Consider the following 15,865-nt stretch of genomic DNA (forward strand, 5'->3'; position numbering starts at 1 on the left):
CCAAGAGATTTGTTGAAGAGGGTAAAAAAGGAGGGGGGCCAAGTACAGACGCCTGTGTCACCCAGTCAAGAGGGTATGGGGCAATGAAAGCAAACTATTCCTTCTCAGCGGAAGTGATTAAAACCAGGAAAAGACTAGACTTACTGTATGCCATATCAACATATTACATTATTCAAAATTCCAGGTGATATTCATATCGATATATCGCTCAAATCTATTGTGACGTCATTACAGTCTCTGTCCAATCGACTTCCAGCCGTGACAGCTGTAAGTTTGGGGATATAAAAGCAGGAGTTTACCTGGCTTCAATTCATAGCGATGCTGTTGACCAAACAGCTCACCATTGTAACTGTCCTGCTCTTTACTTTCCTCAACCTCCTGCCGGTAGAGGCAGGCATCGCTGCTTACAAACAGAACATAAAGCAGGAGGACTTTACACACCTTCCGGCACTTTTCAGCAGATACATACCGGGCGGCGATGGGCTAAGCAGCCGTCTGGTTGTGGCAGAGCCAGAGGACGCCTGTGGGGACATTGCCAAAGCCTCCGACACTGGCATCTCCGTCCTCATAAGGAGCTTTGACTGTGACTTTGATGTCAAGGTCAGCAATGCTATGGCAGCCGGGTATGAGGCAGCCCTTATTCACAACGTGGGCTCCAACGAATTAATCCTAATGGGATCATACTGGGATGTTCTGAAATGGATCTTTATAACCATCCCAGCAGTGTTTGTGGGTGAAGACACCGCCACCGCACTGAAAGAGAACTACACTCATGAGGGAAATCATATTGTCCTCACATCAGCTTACCTTGGTCAGACTATCCTCACTGAATTCATCGAAGTGTTTTTGACCTTAGTCTTCATGAGTCTCATCGCAGGACTCGTTGGGTTGATGGTCCACACTCTTTTATCTCTGAAAGTGTTTCTCCAAAGACGCCGTCGGGCTCGAAGAGTCAAGGAACAGCTCAAAAAACTTCCCGTCCACAATTACCAGGAAGGAGACGCATATGATATGTGTGCCGTCTGCCTGGAGGACTACCAGGCAGGAGACAGGCTGTGGGTCCTGCCATGTTCTCATGCCTACCACAAGAAGTGTGTGGACCACTGGCTGAGCAAGATGATGAAGAACACGTGTCCCACGTGCATGCAGAAGGTGTGCTCTGAGCAGGCGTAGTTGTCACAGCGTGGCACCTCTATGGGATAAGCTGTCTACACCAGATTCTCAACCCGTTCAATTTTAAGGACCCCAGTTTGGTTTGCATTACACCACAGACCCCCAGTTGACAGGAGTTTTTGAGGGGCGCTAGCCCCTCCTATATACTGTACAGCTTCTGTCCCCACATGTCTCATATTTGCCATTGACAATGAAAGGAGAAATTAGGCCATATGTCTGTAAAATTTAGCCTGGGTAATAAGCCTAATATCACACAACACTGTCGCGGGAGGCAATTTTTTTTGCCAACGGCTGATTCAGTCTGGCTTATTAGCCAGGCTATGTGAAATTATGATGTAAATCCGTGGCAACACAAACATTCTGAGTGAAGGGAAGATTTACGTCATATGTAAACGAGCAAATCGGCTAACCAATCACATATACAGCTTTTGTCCCCACACGTCTCATTTACCATTGACAATGAAAGGTCAAATTAGGTCATATGTGCCTCAAATATGATGTACATTTGTGGCAACACAAACATTAAATGCCACTGACAATGAAGGGAAAATTTACATCATATGTAGACGAACAATTTAGCTCCGAGATGAGGTTCCGTCCCGTGATATCCCTCAAGCCCGTCCACAAACAGTGGCAAAAACCCTTTTTGCAGTATCGTTTCCAAAAAGTAAAGGTATCAGAACCGAGATACAGAAACCTATAAGGCCGGCACATAATTTTTTTTGAGCGGATTGAAACAACTGCTTAAATCAGGCTTAAATACAGTCCAGTCAACCCCCGTTCGCATGCGCAGTATTGAGAAAACATAGTAGGCTACTGGCTGACAAAAACAACCGCTTGGTAAGCGGTTGTTTCACCCTTAACTTACAATTTATGTGCCGGCAACTGTATCTCGGTTCTGATACCTTTACTTTTGGGAAACGATACTGCGAAAAGGGTTTTCGCCACTGTTTGTGGACAGCTCAACCGCATTTTGATCTGTGTAGGGATATTGTAACCTCTTCTCTATGCACTATTCTCTGGCTTGCCAAAGAAAACAACTGACAGGCTAGAACGAAGATGAGAGAACACATTACTCCAGTTTTAGCCTCACTACATTGGCTTCCAGTAGTTTTTAGGATTGATTTTAAAATTATTTTACTGGTTTATAAAGCTCTAAATGGTCTTGCACCCTCTTACCTCCTCGACTGTCTACCTAGTTATGTCCCAGGTCGCCCCCTCAGGTCCTCCACTGCTGGCCTGCTTGAGGTGTCTAAAGGGATGGCAACTAAAAGACACAGTGAGGCAGATTTCTGCTTCTATGGGCCAACAGCCTGGAATAAACTCCCATTACAGCTTAGACAGGCACCCTCCGTAGCCATATTCAAAGCACAGCTCAAGCAAGACCCACCTTTTTACTCTTGCCTTTAGTTGAGTTTTTAAACCTGCTTGTTCTTACTGCCTTGCCTGTTTTACTGCTATTGTTTTATTGTTGTTTTATGCTTCTTTACCGTGTTTTCGCTTGCTTAATTGTTACTTTACGTTTGTGTTTTTATCTTCTTCTGCCCTGTAAAGCACTTTGTGTTGCATTTTATGACATTTGAAAGGTGCTATATAAATAAAGTTTATTATTGTTATTATTATTATTCTCTGAGCGTAGATGGTTACAAACGGAGCTAAGTCTCAGTCTTGTTCATATAGAGCCAAATCGCAACAACGATAATCTATAACAGAGTAGGTTATAACATACTTCATTTTTTCCTTTCTCCCAATTTAGTCGTTATTCTGATTCTAGTATAGTATGTATTTTAGTCCCTTGTCACTGCTAAACAAAACACACGCGTGCGCGCACGCACGTGTGACGTACACACACACACACACACACACACACACACACACACACACACACACACACACACACACACACACACACATTTATAGATAAATAAAATAGCATACTGTAATTGGATTGATAGGTAACAGGTTGGATCTGAGTTTTCTTGTGCAGTGTGCTACTGATTATTTCACAAACACTGAAACAGGAAGTTAACCCGTAGAATGTTTATGTTGTCAGTATAATGACGTCCTTTTTAAATCCATGGCCTGTGTCTTGTATTTTAGACAGAGGGGTTCTATTATATACACCACTTTGTACACGTAAAATGTGACATCAGGGTTGGATTTGTAAAAAGAAACAAGAATTGATTAAATCAATTAGTTACCAGCTGCATTATAATTATCTGCGGGGATCCGCTATAACTGCCTCTGTGTCAGTTTCAGCGCAGTAGTCGTTCGTTTCCGCCCGGACATCATTTGCGGTGGGACCGTGCGCACATACATCAGCCAATGAGAAAACCAGCTGGATTAGAGGACTAGCTTGCACATCGATGATAGACTCAGCTTGCTATTGCATAGCAGCTGATAAAATCGGTGGAGGCAGAGCCAAACATATGCCGATGCTTGTGGGCAATTAAGTGGGCTGATATCCAAAAGTAAAAAAGGGTGAACTCAAAAGACATCCATGGCAGAGGCCTTTATAGTCATATGGCTAAGCTAGGCAAATATAAAAAAGCTACCTGTGCGTTAACATTTTGGGACGCAAATTTCCGGGGGTTACACTGGACTCGTTGACAGAGTGGTTAGGGAGACAGAAATCAGAGTATTGTGATTTGCCTATATGGTCAGCTCACACCTACACAGCTGTCTCCTGTTGAACTCGTTAAGGCAAGCTTATCAAGAACTATGCACAGCTCCCCTCACTTTGTAGGTGTGTGGAAGCCGGCAGCATATAAAAAGGTAGATGCCTCCTTCGGCTCTGGGGCATGTGTCTCTCTTGAAGGCAACCTGGAGGCAAGCTTTCCCGAGATTCCTTGCGAAGCATTTGTGTCACAGAAGGGTACATTCAGTAGGCCAATCAGAGGCTCGACTCCCTCTTTCACAGCGGCATTTGCTTTGGCAATATGAAAGTTTGTTTCCTCGTGCCAATAAAGCTCGCTTGGATTTAATTGATAAGTGCCGGTGATTGGCCAGTAGTTCCGCCTGACTTCCGACTTCGCTGCTAGGAAGTTCCTATAGCTTCGCTGGAGACACATCGCTCCAATGAACTGCAGCGGCCAATGAGGCATCTATTCTTTTAGCTCATCAGTTTAGCAGAGCTGGGAGGCAGCACACTGTTGGCCAGGTGTAGCTAATCAGTGCTGATTACACCTCAGTAATGGGCCTGGCTGTGCACAGGGCACCCCTCCATGGATTCATCTACCGGTATATGTATTGGCTGCAGACCCTCATCTGTAAAGAGTTTGTGCCACAGTGCCAGGGACCCACATAAGAGAAGATTTGTGTTATTTTTTCAAAATTATTCGAAAATAGTCACCTTGTTGTGTTGCGAGCTTAGATCAGCTATTTTTGAATAACCAAAGTATAAAATACGGTTGAAGTGGTTAAACTGACTTTCATGCTATATATTAAGTAATTTAGCTGGAGACCCCCACCACTTTGAGAAGCACTATTGTAAGCAGCATTTATGTAATGTTCTGAACTACAAGCCGGATAGCAGCCCAGCCTAGTTAGGGACCGGCCTTTCACTTATATGTCAGCTAGTATAGCCCCAGTGGGAGCCGCTATTATTTTGACAAGACTTCTATTTGCGTCTGTTTTGTTCTCAATAAAAGCCCCTGGTCATTGTCCAGTGTGGGGGACTGCAACCACACTGCTCCTTCCACCAACTCCTTCCTGTTGCCTTTAGTTTTGTTACAAAAACAAACAAAGACAGTCTACATTTCCCAAAAGGAAATGTGTGTATTAAATACAGTCTGACCAGGAGCAAGGATAAAACATATCCCCCCACCGGCCATAAAAATATATGACCAGAGGGGGGGGGGGGGATCCCCCGCAGCAAATCCAACTCTGCATGACGTTGATGAGAGGTGGAAGTCACACTGATGTACACTTCCTCTTGCTCTCATTTACCTGCTACTGCTCTCTCTTTTCTACAGTGTCGGACAACAACAAAAAGCATACCTCCCCTCCCTACTCAACATTTTTTTTCCTTTTTTTTTACGAGGACGTGGAAAGAAACGAGGAACAACATCTGGGGAAAACGTGCGTTTTTTTTTAAAGGGACTCAAACAAGCCAGGTTTTGTGGGACTTTGGGTAATAGGTCAGGGAGGCTTAGCTCAGGGAAACTTTGGGCAAATATAAATGGAGCCTTCAAGCAGAGAGAGAGCGAGAGAGAGAGTGAGAGAGGATGGAGATGAACTAGTGTTGCTGCTTGTTATGTAGGAATGGAAAGACAAGCTGCTGAAAAGTAGCTACTTTATTTATCTTAATTATAGGTACTCTTTAATAGCATCAGTATTAATTTAACTCAGAGAAGGGTAACCAAGTAGACTCGAAAGGATCCTATAGGCCTCCATTTGGCCCTAACACTAGACGGGCCTGCCCCAAAGTTATTAGTGCAGCCGCAGCCGGCGAAAACTACCCGGCCCTACCTGGGCCCTCATCATATACACTCAAGACACTCATATACACACGAGTTATCATCAGGCCCGTAAATTAAGACCCGGCCCTAACTGGGCCCTCATCAATCCCTGTACACTCAAGACACTGCCACCCTTAGATCTCCATATATATGGAGCTGACCTGTTCTGACATTCCATATGTTGATCTGACCTCATCAAACCCTGTACACTCAAGACACGCTCCATATATGGTCAATACAGAATTGATTCCAATTATGTTGATCTGACCCCCCATGCCAAAGCACCAGCACTCACCCAGCAGTCTGCTGTCACCTAGGCGGATGCGTGTACGTGACCTCGCCGCTTCTCCCCCTCAGGCGCGTCTTACTGGTGCTTGTAGGCTGGTGTGCTTGCATGTACTATGCATTGGGAGTAACCTGCCATGGGTATCCCCTGGCCCATACCTTGAGCTGTTGAGTTAAAATAGTATTTGTCACGGGGCATATATATATATATATATAAAAACTGATGGTTTGCTAATTGTCTCTCCTGCACTGCTGCATTTCCCTTGATTAGGAAGGGGCCAAGTGCTGTGCAGGGGAGGGGTGTTCTTCTTATGCTGTGAGTAATGGTCATTGAGTTTTCATGCTTATTTATATTTGTTTAACTGTAACACATCTTTAGTATGTTTAGGTTACTTTTATACAATGGATTATTTATGGAAGTATGTATTTATAAGTAGTTATTGAGAAGAAATGTTAATTGATTCTGTCCTGTGGTAGGATCCACTCCTATTTAAGGGAGGCTGCAGGGACAGGGACATGGTCTGGACACTTTTGTTTATTTGTGTAGTCTACAGCAGACTTGAGCCACAAGACACCGCCAAGCGAGCGTTTTCACGTGCTGAGTGTTGCAAAGTCCGCTTCAGCCGAGTTAATGTCCTGATGGGGACAGAATCGTAGTCGTGTGCCGTATTTTCCTCCCCTTCCAGTCAAACCTATTTTGTGTGTCTTGTGTACCTTGTGTACCTTATCTTGTGAATCCTGATATACACATGATTCAGTTTCTTTCTTTTGTCTAAACCAGTGGTTTTAAAAGTGGGGTCCTTGAGGGTGTTCCGGGGGGTCCCAAGCAAAATGACTAAATATAGCATCAAAGTCAGCTAACCACTAACCCTATATACATTGGTTACTTGAAAATAATCAATCTACAAGCTCACAGTTGTGAACTTTTTTAAATAATCTTGAAAACAGACAAATTTTGAATATTTGTATGGGGTCCCTGGCACAAAATGTATCCAATTGCCAAAATATCCATGGTCAAATACATAATACACATACATATACATTACATTGGGGGTCCTTGATATGAAAAGGTTACAACAGATTACACATTTATTCCTCTCTCTGGAAGCTCTCTACCTAAGACTCCAGTAAGACATGTGCATGCTTAACACAAAACGTATTTATGAAACTTAAAACCAGCTTTTAAGTGGCCGAAACATGCTAGCAAAGTGACTGTACTAAATAAAAGTGGAACGACTTCGATGAATCTGTTCAAATAAGTTAAATAATTGCAGAATTACTTAGTATACATGATGAGTTTCTAGCAGTGGTTGCAGAACCACACAGACAGCTGTCCTGTTTTTCCACTGACCTCACACACCTCAGATGCTTTATAAAACACAGTTGTTGTTGTTATTGTTTCGGGCCTTGGAGCCGAGACGTGTTGCGGACAGATTCTAAATGAAGGAGAAATTATGGTCCAATGTACCGTGATGTATGACCTCACGTTATGTCTCTCCTGAGGACTGTAAGTAACTCCTCTGCTTTTCGTTGTAATTGCCATTTTTAAGAGTTATAATACACAATAAAATCCTCATTGTTACCCTTGTGGATCCATTTGGTCCATTTTGTACACTCCTACGAACGAATTAACACTTAGGATTTTACCGTGTAGTTTATGAGGGGTCGGCAAGCTTTTTTGACATGAAGTGCTGTGTTTTTATTTTCTTGATAGTCAGTGTGCCATGTCAACGTTATGTTGAATTATGACAGCATAAAAATCTAAACGATTCCAGTTGATTGTCCATAAATATAACAACATTTCTTTCTTCTTCTGGACTATATGTTCTCTCACATCAGGACATTGTAATGATCGTTAGAAATAATGCACCTATCTCTCACATGTCAGAGTTCAGTTTGAATAAATGGAAGATTATGTGCAGGATTTGCATGCATTTGAGAGAGCTTAATTTAATGTTATTTTATAAGGAAAAATCCTCTCTCTCTCTCACACTTGATCACTGAGTGCCAGTGATCACCCTTCACTGTGCCAATGTTGGCACCCGTGCCTAAGGTTGCCTACCCCTTTACTGTGCTGTAGTGGGGACGATTAAGCAAGTTACACTTCTGCGTTGCTTTCGGACAGCATCGCAGGCATGCATTAATGACGTTAAACCACCCCCTCTCGTCTAATACAACAGTTACCCTCAAAACTAAGAAAATCGCTGAAAAAACATATTTTTTTAATGACAGATGTAGCCACTATACGACCACAAATGTCCCAAGAAACTAGCTAGCCTAGCCACCGAGTATGCAGCGCTCTGGGAGAACAGAGCAGCTGAATTATTTGTTTTGATTAGCCGTTCCATGATGCTCATTTGAAGCATGGCTACAAGGCTGTTTCAACCAATCAGATTCTCAGTCAGTCTATGAGTGAAGATGGACAAGAAATAATTTTGTTGAGTGGGATGTCGGTCGGACTATCAGTTGTCCAGAAGCAAAAATACAAACCTCTCTGAAATTGTCTATCTACTCTGACAACGGGTAGCCTACAACAGTCAGATATTACGTAACCAGATGAGTTATATCATCAGGGGAATGAAGCCTTTGAACCAGATGGTTATGGGACAGATTCACTAACCACTAGACCTCCCACACAGTCAAATTACTTCATCACATTTTATGTACTTACATGGCATCGGGACGATTATAAAACTCACCACTTGGATTGACATGCAAATGCCTCATTCACTTATTAATTTAGTTTTTTATTTATTTTAAACCTTATTTAGGACCTGAGGTCTCGTTCTCAACGTACCTGCTTCAGACGGCAGCAACGATCAACAAAGTTACATACAAAACTGCAGTTCATTCAATACAGAGACAAGATAAAGAACACTTAATCAAAATTAAAGTGTAAGTGCTCACAAAAGTAAAACAGCTAAAGTACCAGTGCAAACTGCTTTTTCTAAATAATTTTAAATGTTAATAAAATGCTATTGCCTTATTCACTCCTTATTGCCTTATTCACGCCTCATCGCTTTCGAAAACATCATATGATGTAATCTCCTGTCACTGGCGTCTGAAGATGGAGGGAACATTATTGTTGGAAAAGGGGGGAAACTAGTTAAGCCAATAAGCCGTAAAATCGTGTTTGAGGTGCTGCGGTTGCATGTGGAAGCGCGCTGGTTTTACATGGGGACAGCGAGGGGACACACGGGGAGGAAGTTAGGAGGATACATGACACCGTCCTGTTGGACTTTGAATAAAGGCAAAGCTTTGTTCTCTGGGTCTGTAAACGGTTTGGATCTGGTCCGGGCCAGGCCTGCCCGAGCAGATCCAGGACTTGGAGGCAGAATATTCTCAGTGGAGCGTGGCGGTAGCGACAGTAACCCTAAACACTGCTGCCTCTGTCTTGGAAAACAGAGTCGTAGCTGGACCGTGAGGGGTTTGGAAAACAACGGAGATGATGACTTCAATTTTACTCTCTTTCAGACTCACACACACGCACTTGCCTAGGGCATGTGTGTGCCGTGCGTACGTGCGCATACACACGTCACGTGTATACTGTATGTGTGTGTTAAGCAGAGAGCACAGGACAGTCCTGTTTAACTCTGATGGGCCCATTCTCAACCATGTGGATTTCACAGTGTGGGAAGGTCTCTCGGGGATTGGAGTGATAGCGTGTAATTTGTAGGCTTTGGACAAACCAATGGAACAAGCAAAGTTTAGCATCGGAGTAAATTAAATTATTATAAAGGATTTTTATTGGATGCAGCATTTTCCACAACGGCCAGTTTGTAGCTACAGCCTACAGTATCTTAAGCTGCGAGCAGGGAAAATGTAACTATTTACATAAAACCTCAAGTGTCGAATTATCTTTTGTGCACCTGGTCCTCTGGCCAGCTCACAACAGCACACATTAAGTCAACTCCGACACAGGCAGGATTACTCTCTGGCCTTCTCTTGTCAATGAGTAACGGCTATTTTTTCTTTCTTTTTATGTGCTGTTATGTGCATTACAAAGTGCTTTGGAACAGGAAATGTATTATGTTGGCGTTGCTCAAGTAAATACATACTGTTTCTGATTACATTATTGTTGCTTTCAAACATATTTTCTGCTCTATGACTCTGACCATGCTTTATTTGTTTCAGGAACAGTGCTTCCAAGGAACACTAGTTCCTTGGAAGCACTGGAATTCTGGAAATCACAGTTCAAACAGATGCTGAAATGTATATGAATGAAAGATACATCATAGGACCTACCTAGAAGAAGTATGATTACTTGGTTACAATGGCTTTAATAGTTTTACAAGTATGATCAACTCAACTGTATGCAACGGTAACCCGAAGGCTTACCCCAAAGCACAAATTGCCCCCATTCATGCCCCCCAGTGGTTCTTGTAGGCCTATTCTTGTATTTGTTTTACTGCAGGTTAGGGTTAGGCATATAGTTTTACTGAGGTTACGTTTAGGAATAAGGTTAGGTTTATGCATAGTTTTACTGAGATTACGTTTAGGAATACATGGTGGCGAGCGTGTTTTGGGGCAACTTGCTGTTTCAGACATTAAAACTGAATGGTTCAATTCAGTTACTGTCGATGGACAATGGAGCAGCTATATTCTGTTTTTAACGTAATGGGGAAATCTAGAGACAAATTGAGTGGCAAAGTGAGTTTAACATAGTTTAACATTGTTTAATTATTTTCTGTTGTGTTCCTCTGTAGTTACTGTTACCTGTCTTGTATCACCTGTGATTATTAGTTTTCTCCACCTGTGTCCTGTTAGTTTCCTACCCCAATCCCAGAGTATGGAAGCGCTCGTTATCAGTAAAGCAACCTCCTGCTGCCTCCTGCATTATGTTCACATTCAAAACAGGTGGTACGCATGGGCCGTTGAGTGATAGTCAACGAGCACTTCCAAACTCTGCAGCACTTACAGTACATGTCTACGGTGGATTTTTATGAAACAAACCCTTTACAGATTGAAAGAGGAAAATTCAAGCATTCCCTACAGCTGCAATGTTGGTGATTTTTGGCCATCACGTGGTATTGTATCATTGGATGTGTAATTTGTTTGATTTGTGTCATGCTGAAAGAAATCTGCCTGTTCGATTTTGAGATATCTAGTGTGCAATTAGTATTTTGGCCTGAAGATGGCACTAGAGCAAAGGTCAAGGAATCACTCAAATCAGTGGGGTTCAGGCGACCGCTGGCCTAGTGGTCCAGGTGCATGCTACATACATTGATTATAGGCTCTGGCCTGTTGCGTGTTTGAGTCCTGTTCATGACGACCTTTGCTGCATGTCTCTCCCCTTCTCTCCCCCTCTTTCCTGCCCGTCTTCACTGTAACTATCAATAAAGGCACAAAAAGCTAAAAAACAAAACAAATATCTTGAAATGAGTGGGGTTCATCCCCCTGGGGAGCATCAATTCAGGTACAAATCCAGCAAGTGCATTTTCATAATATTAAATATAGTTTGACTGAATTGTTGGATTGACAACTGGACCGTCCAATTTACATTCTTAGACCCTGCCCAAACAAAATCAATGTACACAGTGGAACGAACCCCCAAGCTCTATATTGTGATAGTAATCATTTCACAATCGATATTTGTATTTAACATATACACGTACACCACCTTTAAAGTAATAGTAAAGTAATGTCGTTTTTTGCTGTCACACACAAAGACTTTCTAACATTTCGTTAACATACAGTATATACTGCATGCACACAAACCTCTCAATCTCTCTCAGCCACTGTACACACTTGACCACGGAGACACACACACACACACACACACACACACACACACACACACACACACACACACACACACACACACACACACACACAACGTTAAACACAAAAGCCACAAACTGCCCTTGAATAGGACTCTACAAAGGCTCTCCACAACTGTGCCAAGTATGAATCACAGTCCCTGAATACTAGCAGGTCTGTGTGGATGTAGAACCCTAATCCATCAAATAGGATGAGACTAGGCTACTACTGGAACTACAATTAAGCCAGACGACGTGCAATCGTGCATTAGACTTATGGCCGGGAGGTGTGTGTGTGTGTGTGTGTGTGACTGTGTGTGTATAAAGGGGATGAGCAGTTCACTGAGAGTTTTGTTTTGTTTACAGACTTATTAAGAACCTGTTGCATAATTCTTGGAGGCGTCTTTGTTCCAAAACAAGCCGATATATGTTTTTCTCAGTGTATTTCATCTTGTTATTGGTACAATGAATGAGAGGGAACAAAAATGGACAGTTGGCAAACATGCCATGTGCCCCAAGGCAAACAGGGTTGGGTTTGACACTGTTTGCTCAAAGTGGCAATATGTTCCATCAAGATCTTACAATTTTAGCTTACTTTGGCTTCATATTTACATGCAGTCTATAGATGCGTATAGGCCTCTAGAGTGCCAAATTAAGTCCTGACGTCAGTCGCTCATCCCCTGGTTCCAAGGGGTTCGCAGAGGTTTTTCTTAGGTTAGGTGTCAAAAGCGCAAGGTTTCATAGTTAAAAAAAAACACTGGATATTATGATGATGTGTTTCTCAAAACATCTTTTAAACACATCAACATCATGTTTACCACACATCATCAAAATGCTATTCTTTTTTCTTTCTTTTTTGGGGCCTATTTTTGAGGGGCGCTATATACAGGTTTAATGTTTGTTTTTAGTTCAATGTTTGTTTTAAAAACACCATTGACAATGAAGGGAAAATGTACATCATAATGTCCCTCATTACGTCATATTGCCTCTTTATTGTTAATGGCATTTAATGTTTGTGTTGGCACCGTTTGTTTTACATCACCATTACATCACCTAATCAGTAATCAACATGAGTTAGACTTTAATATATTAGCGCCCCTCACTTCACACGGGTGTGATTTTTCTCCACAATTTAGATGTTATGCCAATTGACTCTTCCCCACATACATTTGTGTGTGACACTACTGTTGTATCCTACTGACTCAGCTGCCAGTGAGGAGCTCCTGTTCTGTTCCACAAGCATCACGTTTATGCTATTTGGCTGACTCTGACAGACTCACTCAGCTGCCAGTGAGGAGCCCTCAGCGGGAGGACGTAGAGCCCCGGCCCATAGGATTCCTGTACAAGTGTGCAGTGATATCACCCTCCCTGCCCAGCTTTCCTCACCCGGACACGGGCCAATTGTGCTGGTATAGACTTCCGACAAAGAGAGAAGCACCACGGTGGATGCAAACCCACAACCTCTGAAGTGGTGGGCAGGTACTTTACCACTGCGCCACCCGACTCCCAGAGGGCAGATCAAAAACATATTCTGATGTTGCCATTCTCCTAGTAATTGCATAGCCAGATTGATATGCCTACAAAATACAGATACAGTACAATACAACGGGTGACATTTACATTCAATGAAAAGCCATTGATTTCCCCCACTCACCCAGTTTTAGCCCATTGACTTTGTTTAGACATATCATTAGGCAGAGATCGTCTTTGCTATACGTGACTCGAAACTAGTGTTCTCACTTAGATTTGGTTACTCGGGTCCATTGTGCCATATAACAGCACTGGAAGACAGATCTATTGACTATGATCTACTAACAACAGGACTGTCATCATCGATTTGGGGTTTTGACTCAAAAATGTGATTTTGAAAGCCCTACAAGCCTGTGGGGACTCTGAGCTACAGGGGCCAGCTAAAAAAAAGTCATTGTTTCAGTCTTCATTCCTCTGCTCAGACAAGAGAGTATTATCTGCATGTGAATTTGGAATTGCAGGTATCACATGGCATGCTAATAATAACCATGTACAATAATTGAGCAAGGCACAAAATCCTTTTATGCCTTCATTGGTAGGGGCAGTAGACAAGACATGGAAAGAGAGATTGAGTTGGGGAGTGACACGCAGCAAAGGTCACGGGATCAGGATTCGAACCTGCAACACGCACGCTGCATTGTAGCCCCCCCGGACTGCTACGCCAGCGACCCGGGACAAACTCCATGAATTCAAGGCTTCATGGGGTGTGTAATTGATAGGAAATATGTATTGCTGGGGGTGAACTACTCCTTTAAGAAAGTCTGATCTTCTGTCTGGTGAACTGCAGTGTAGATGTTCTTCTGTAAGAGCTCAACGTTCTGTAATCATTACAAGCTTGACAACTGGACCCCAAGAAGCACACATTTTCCCCATTCTGCTTTTGGCGAGTCACAAGCCACAATTACCAGCGGAAAGAAGTCAATTTGATTCATTAGGTCCATCTGGGTCTTACATAATATACTTCTGTGTAGGTGTTTGTGCGTTTTGAATAGAGCGAACACCAGCCCAAATCCAATTAGTTTGTGGGGGAGAGAAAAAGAGACCTCTGTAGATTACATAGACTCTGTTATTGATAAATGACACTGGAGCCCGGCGTTTCTTCAAATATGTGGCCTGGGGCCCCAAAGTGAGTCGCAGGGCTGTTTATTTTAGGTCCCACTCCCAACCTGATGAGTGTACTCTGATTGATCTAATGAAACCAGCAGCACAGGGCCCGAGCATACAGTAGCATACAAAACTGGAGTCTGGCTGTAAAACAGAAATAAAATAAAACTCGACCCACTCCCCTCTACAAGCAATCGCACCACCAAATCCAGACTTTCTAATAGATTTCACATAAGCCCACCATTGAAACGAGTGGCAGATCTAATCTGTCAGTGAAAATGGGGAAGTGTCGAGCTATAAGTGAACAGCGCCTGCCTCTCTTCTCAGTGGGGAGTTACAAGCTAGCGTTGGTCGCAACCTACAAGCCGTGCTTTCAGGTCAACTGCCGTGGCGGGAGGGGACACTTTGGATAAGTTAATGAGCCGTGGTTAGTTTAATTTGCAAGCGGAGAGAGACTCGGGCACATACAGTATATATTGAGATGCATTCATATAGGAAACAGGTCTTCTTTAAAACTGAGATTATTATCTTACCTGTTTACCACCAATATTCAGAAGCGTGTGCTGATCATCGGCATACATCATTGGTTCTCAACGTGGGGTCTGGTCGCTATGGGCCTATAGGGGGGCCCCGAGGGGCTTCCAGGTGGTCAAATGGACCGCCATGGCTCTGTAACTCCAGCAGTGAACAAATGGAACATAAAATGGGGTCTGTGGTGGTCTAATGCATATCTAACTGGGCGTCTTTGAAATTTAATTTACATTACAAAAATAGCCTGTACACACACACACACACACACACACACACACACACACACACACACACTTTGTTTACATGCAGGTCGAAACTGGATTATCTACACAAACAAAACTGAAAAGCAATCTAAAATGTGCTAGAAAATGCAATTAGGCTGGAGCCAGTGGACTTTTTTGAGAGTGTTATTGCTCAGATGAGGTTATACCATCATTACTCATGTGGCGCTAAAGTAATAGTCGTTACTGGTGCTGCAGTTAGACAGCGTGTAAACACGCTGAACGGCTCACATGTATTCACTCACTCACTGGAGGTGGGTTCCAACTGGCAGCGGGGATGTAAAGGCCACTTCTCGGCAAGGCAGCACCAGAAACACGCGTGTATGTTTTAAAACACTGAATATAGTGTTCTCTGTGCCAAGGAGCAAAGCTTTTATATTACCCTTCAAAAAAATAATACACCACATGGAGTCCACACAGCCTGTGTTGGAATATATATCGTCTCTCTAACTCTGTCTCTCTGCCTCTGTCTGTCTGTCTCTCTCTCTCTGTGTGTGTGTGTGTGTGTGTGTGTGTGTGTGTGTGTGTGTGTGTGTGTGTGTGTCGCGCGCGCGCGCGTGTGCGTTCGTGCCTGCCTGCCTGCCTGAGTGAGCAGTGTGTAGCGCCCCGCTCGCGGGAGAGAGAGTGAGCGCGTGCGTGTGTGTGAGAGAGAGAGAGAGAGAGAGAGAGAGAGAGAGAGCTCTCCCCCAGAACCAGCCTCCGTGGCCTCGGCAGCCAATGGGTGCGCGCCGAGCGGGCGAGC

The 15,865-nt window shown here is 43.3% G+C and overlaps 1 protein-coding gene across 1 annotated transcript; it reads left to right on the forward strand.

Annotated features, from left to right (window-relative positions):
* Positions 1–318: 318 nt before the first annotated feature.
* LOC308315130 (E3 ubiquitin-protein ligase RNF13-like) lies at positions 319–1,173 on the forward strand (the record flags this gene model as incomplete). Its single annotated transcript, XM_080762966.1, has 1 exon — positions 319–1,173. The coding sequence occupies one exon, from the start codon at positions 319–321 to the stop codon at positions 1,171–1,173; it is 855 nt and encodes a 284-aa protein (XP_080619092.1).
* Positions 1,174–15,865: the final 14,692 nt, after the last annotated feature.

The sequence above is a fragment of the Protomyctophum bolini genome (genome assembly GCF_963924005.1).
Source record: "Protomyctophum bolini genome assembly, chromosome: 5".
Classification (NCBI taxonomy): domain Eukaryota; kingdom Metazoa; phylum Chordata; class Actinopteri; order Myctophiformes; family Myctophidae; genus Protomyctophum; species Protomyctophum bolini.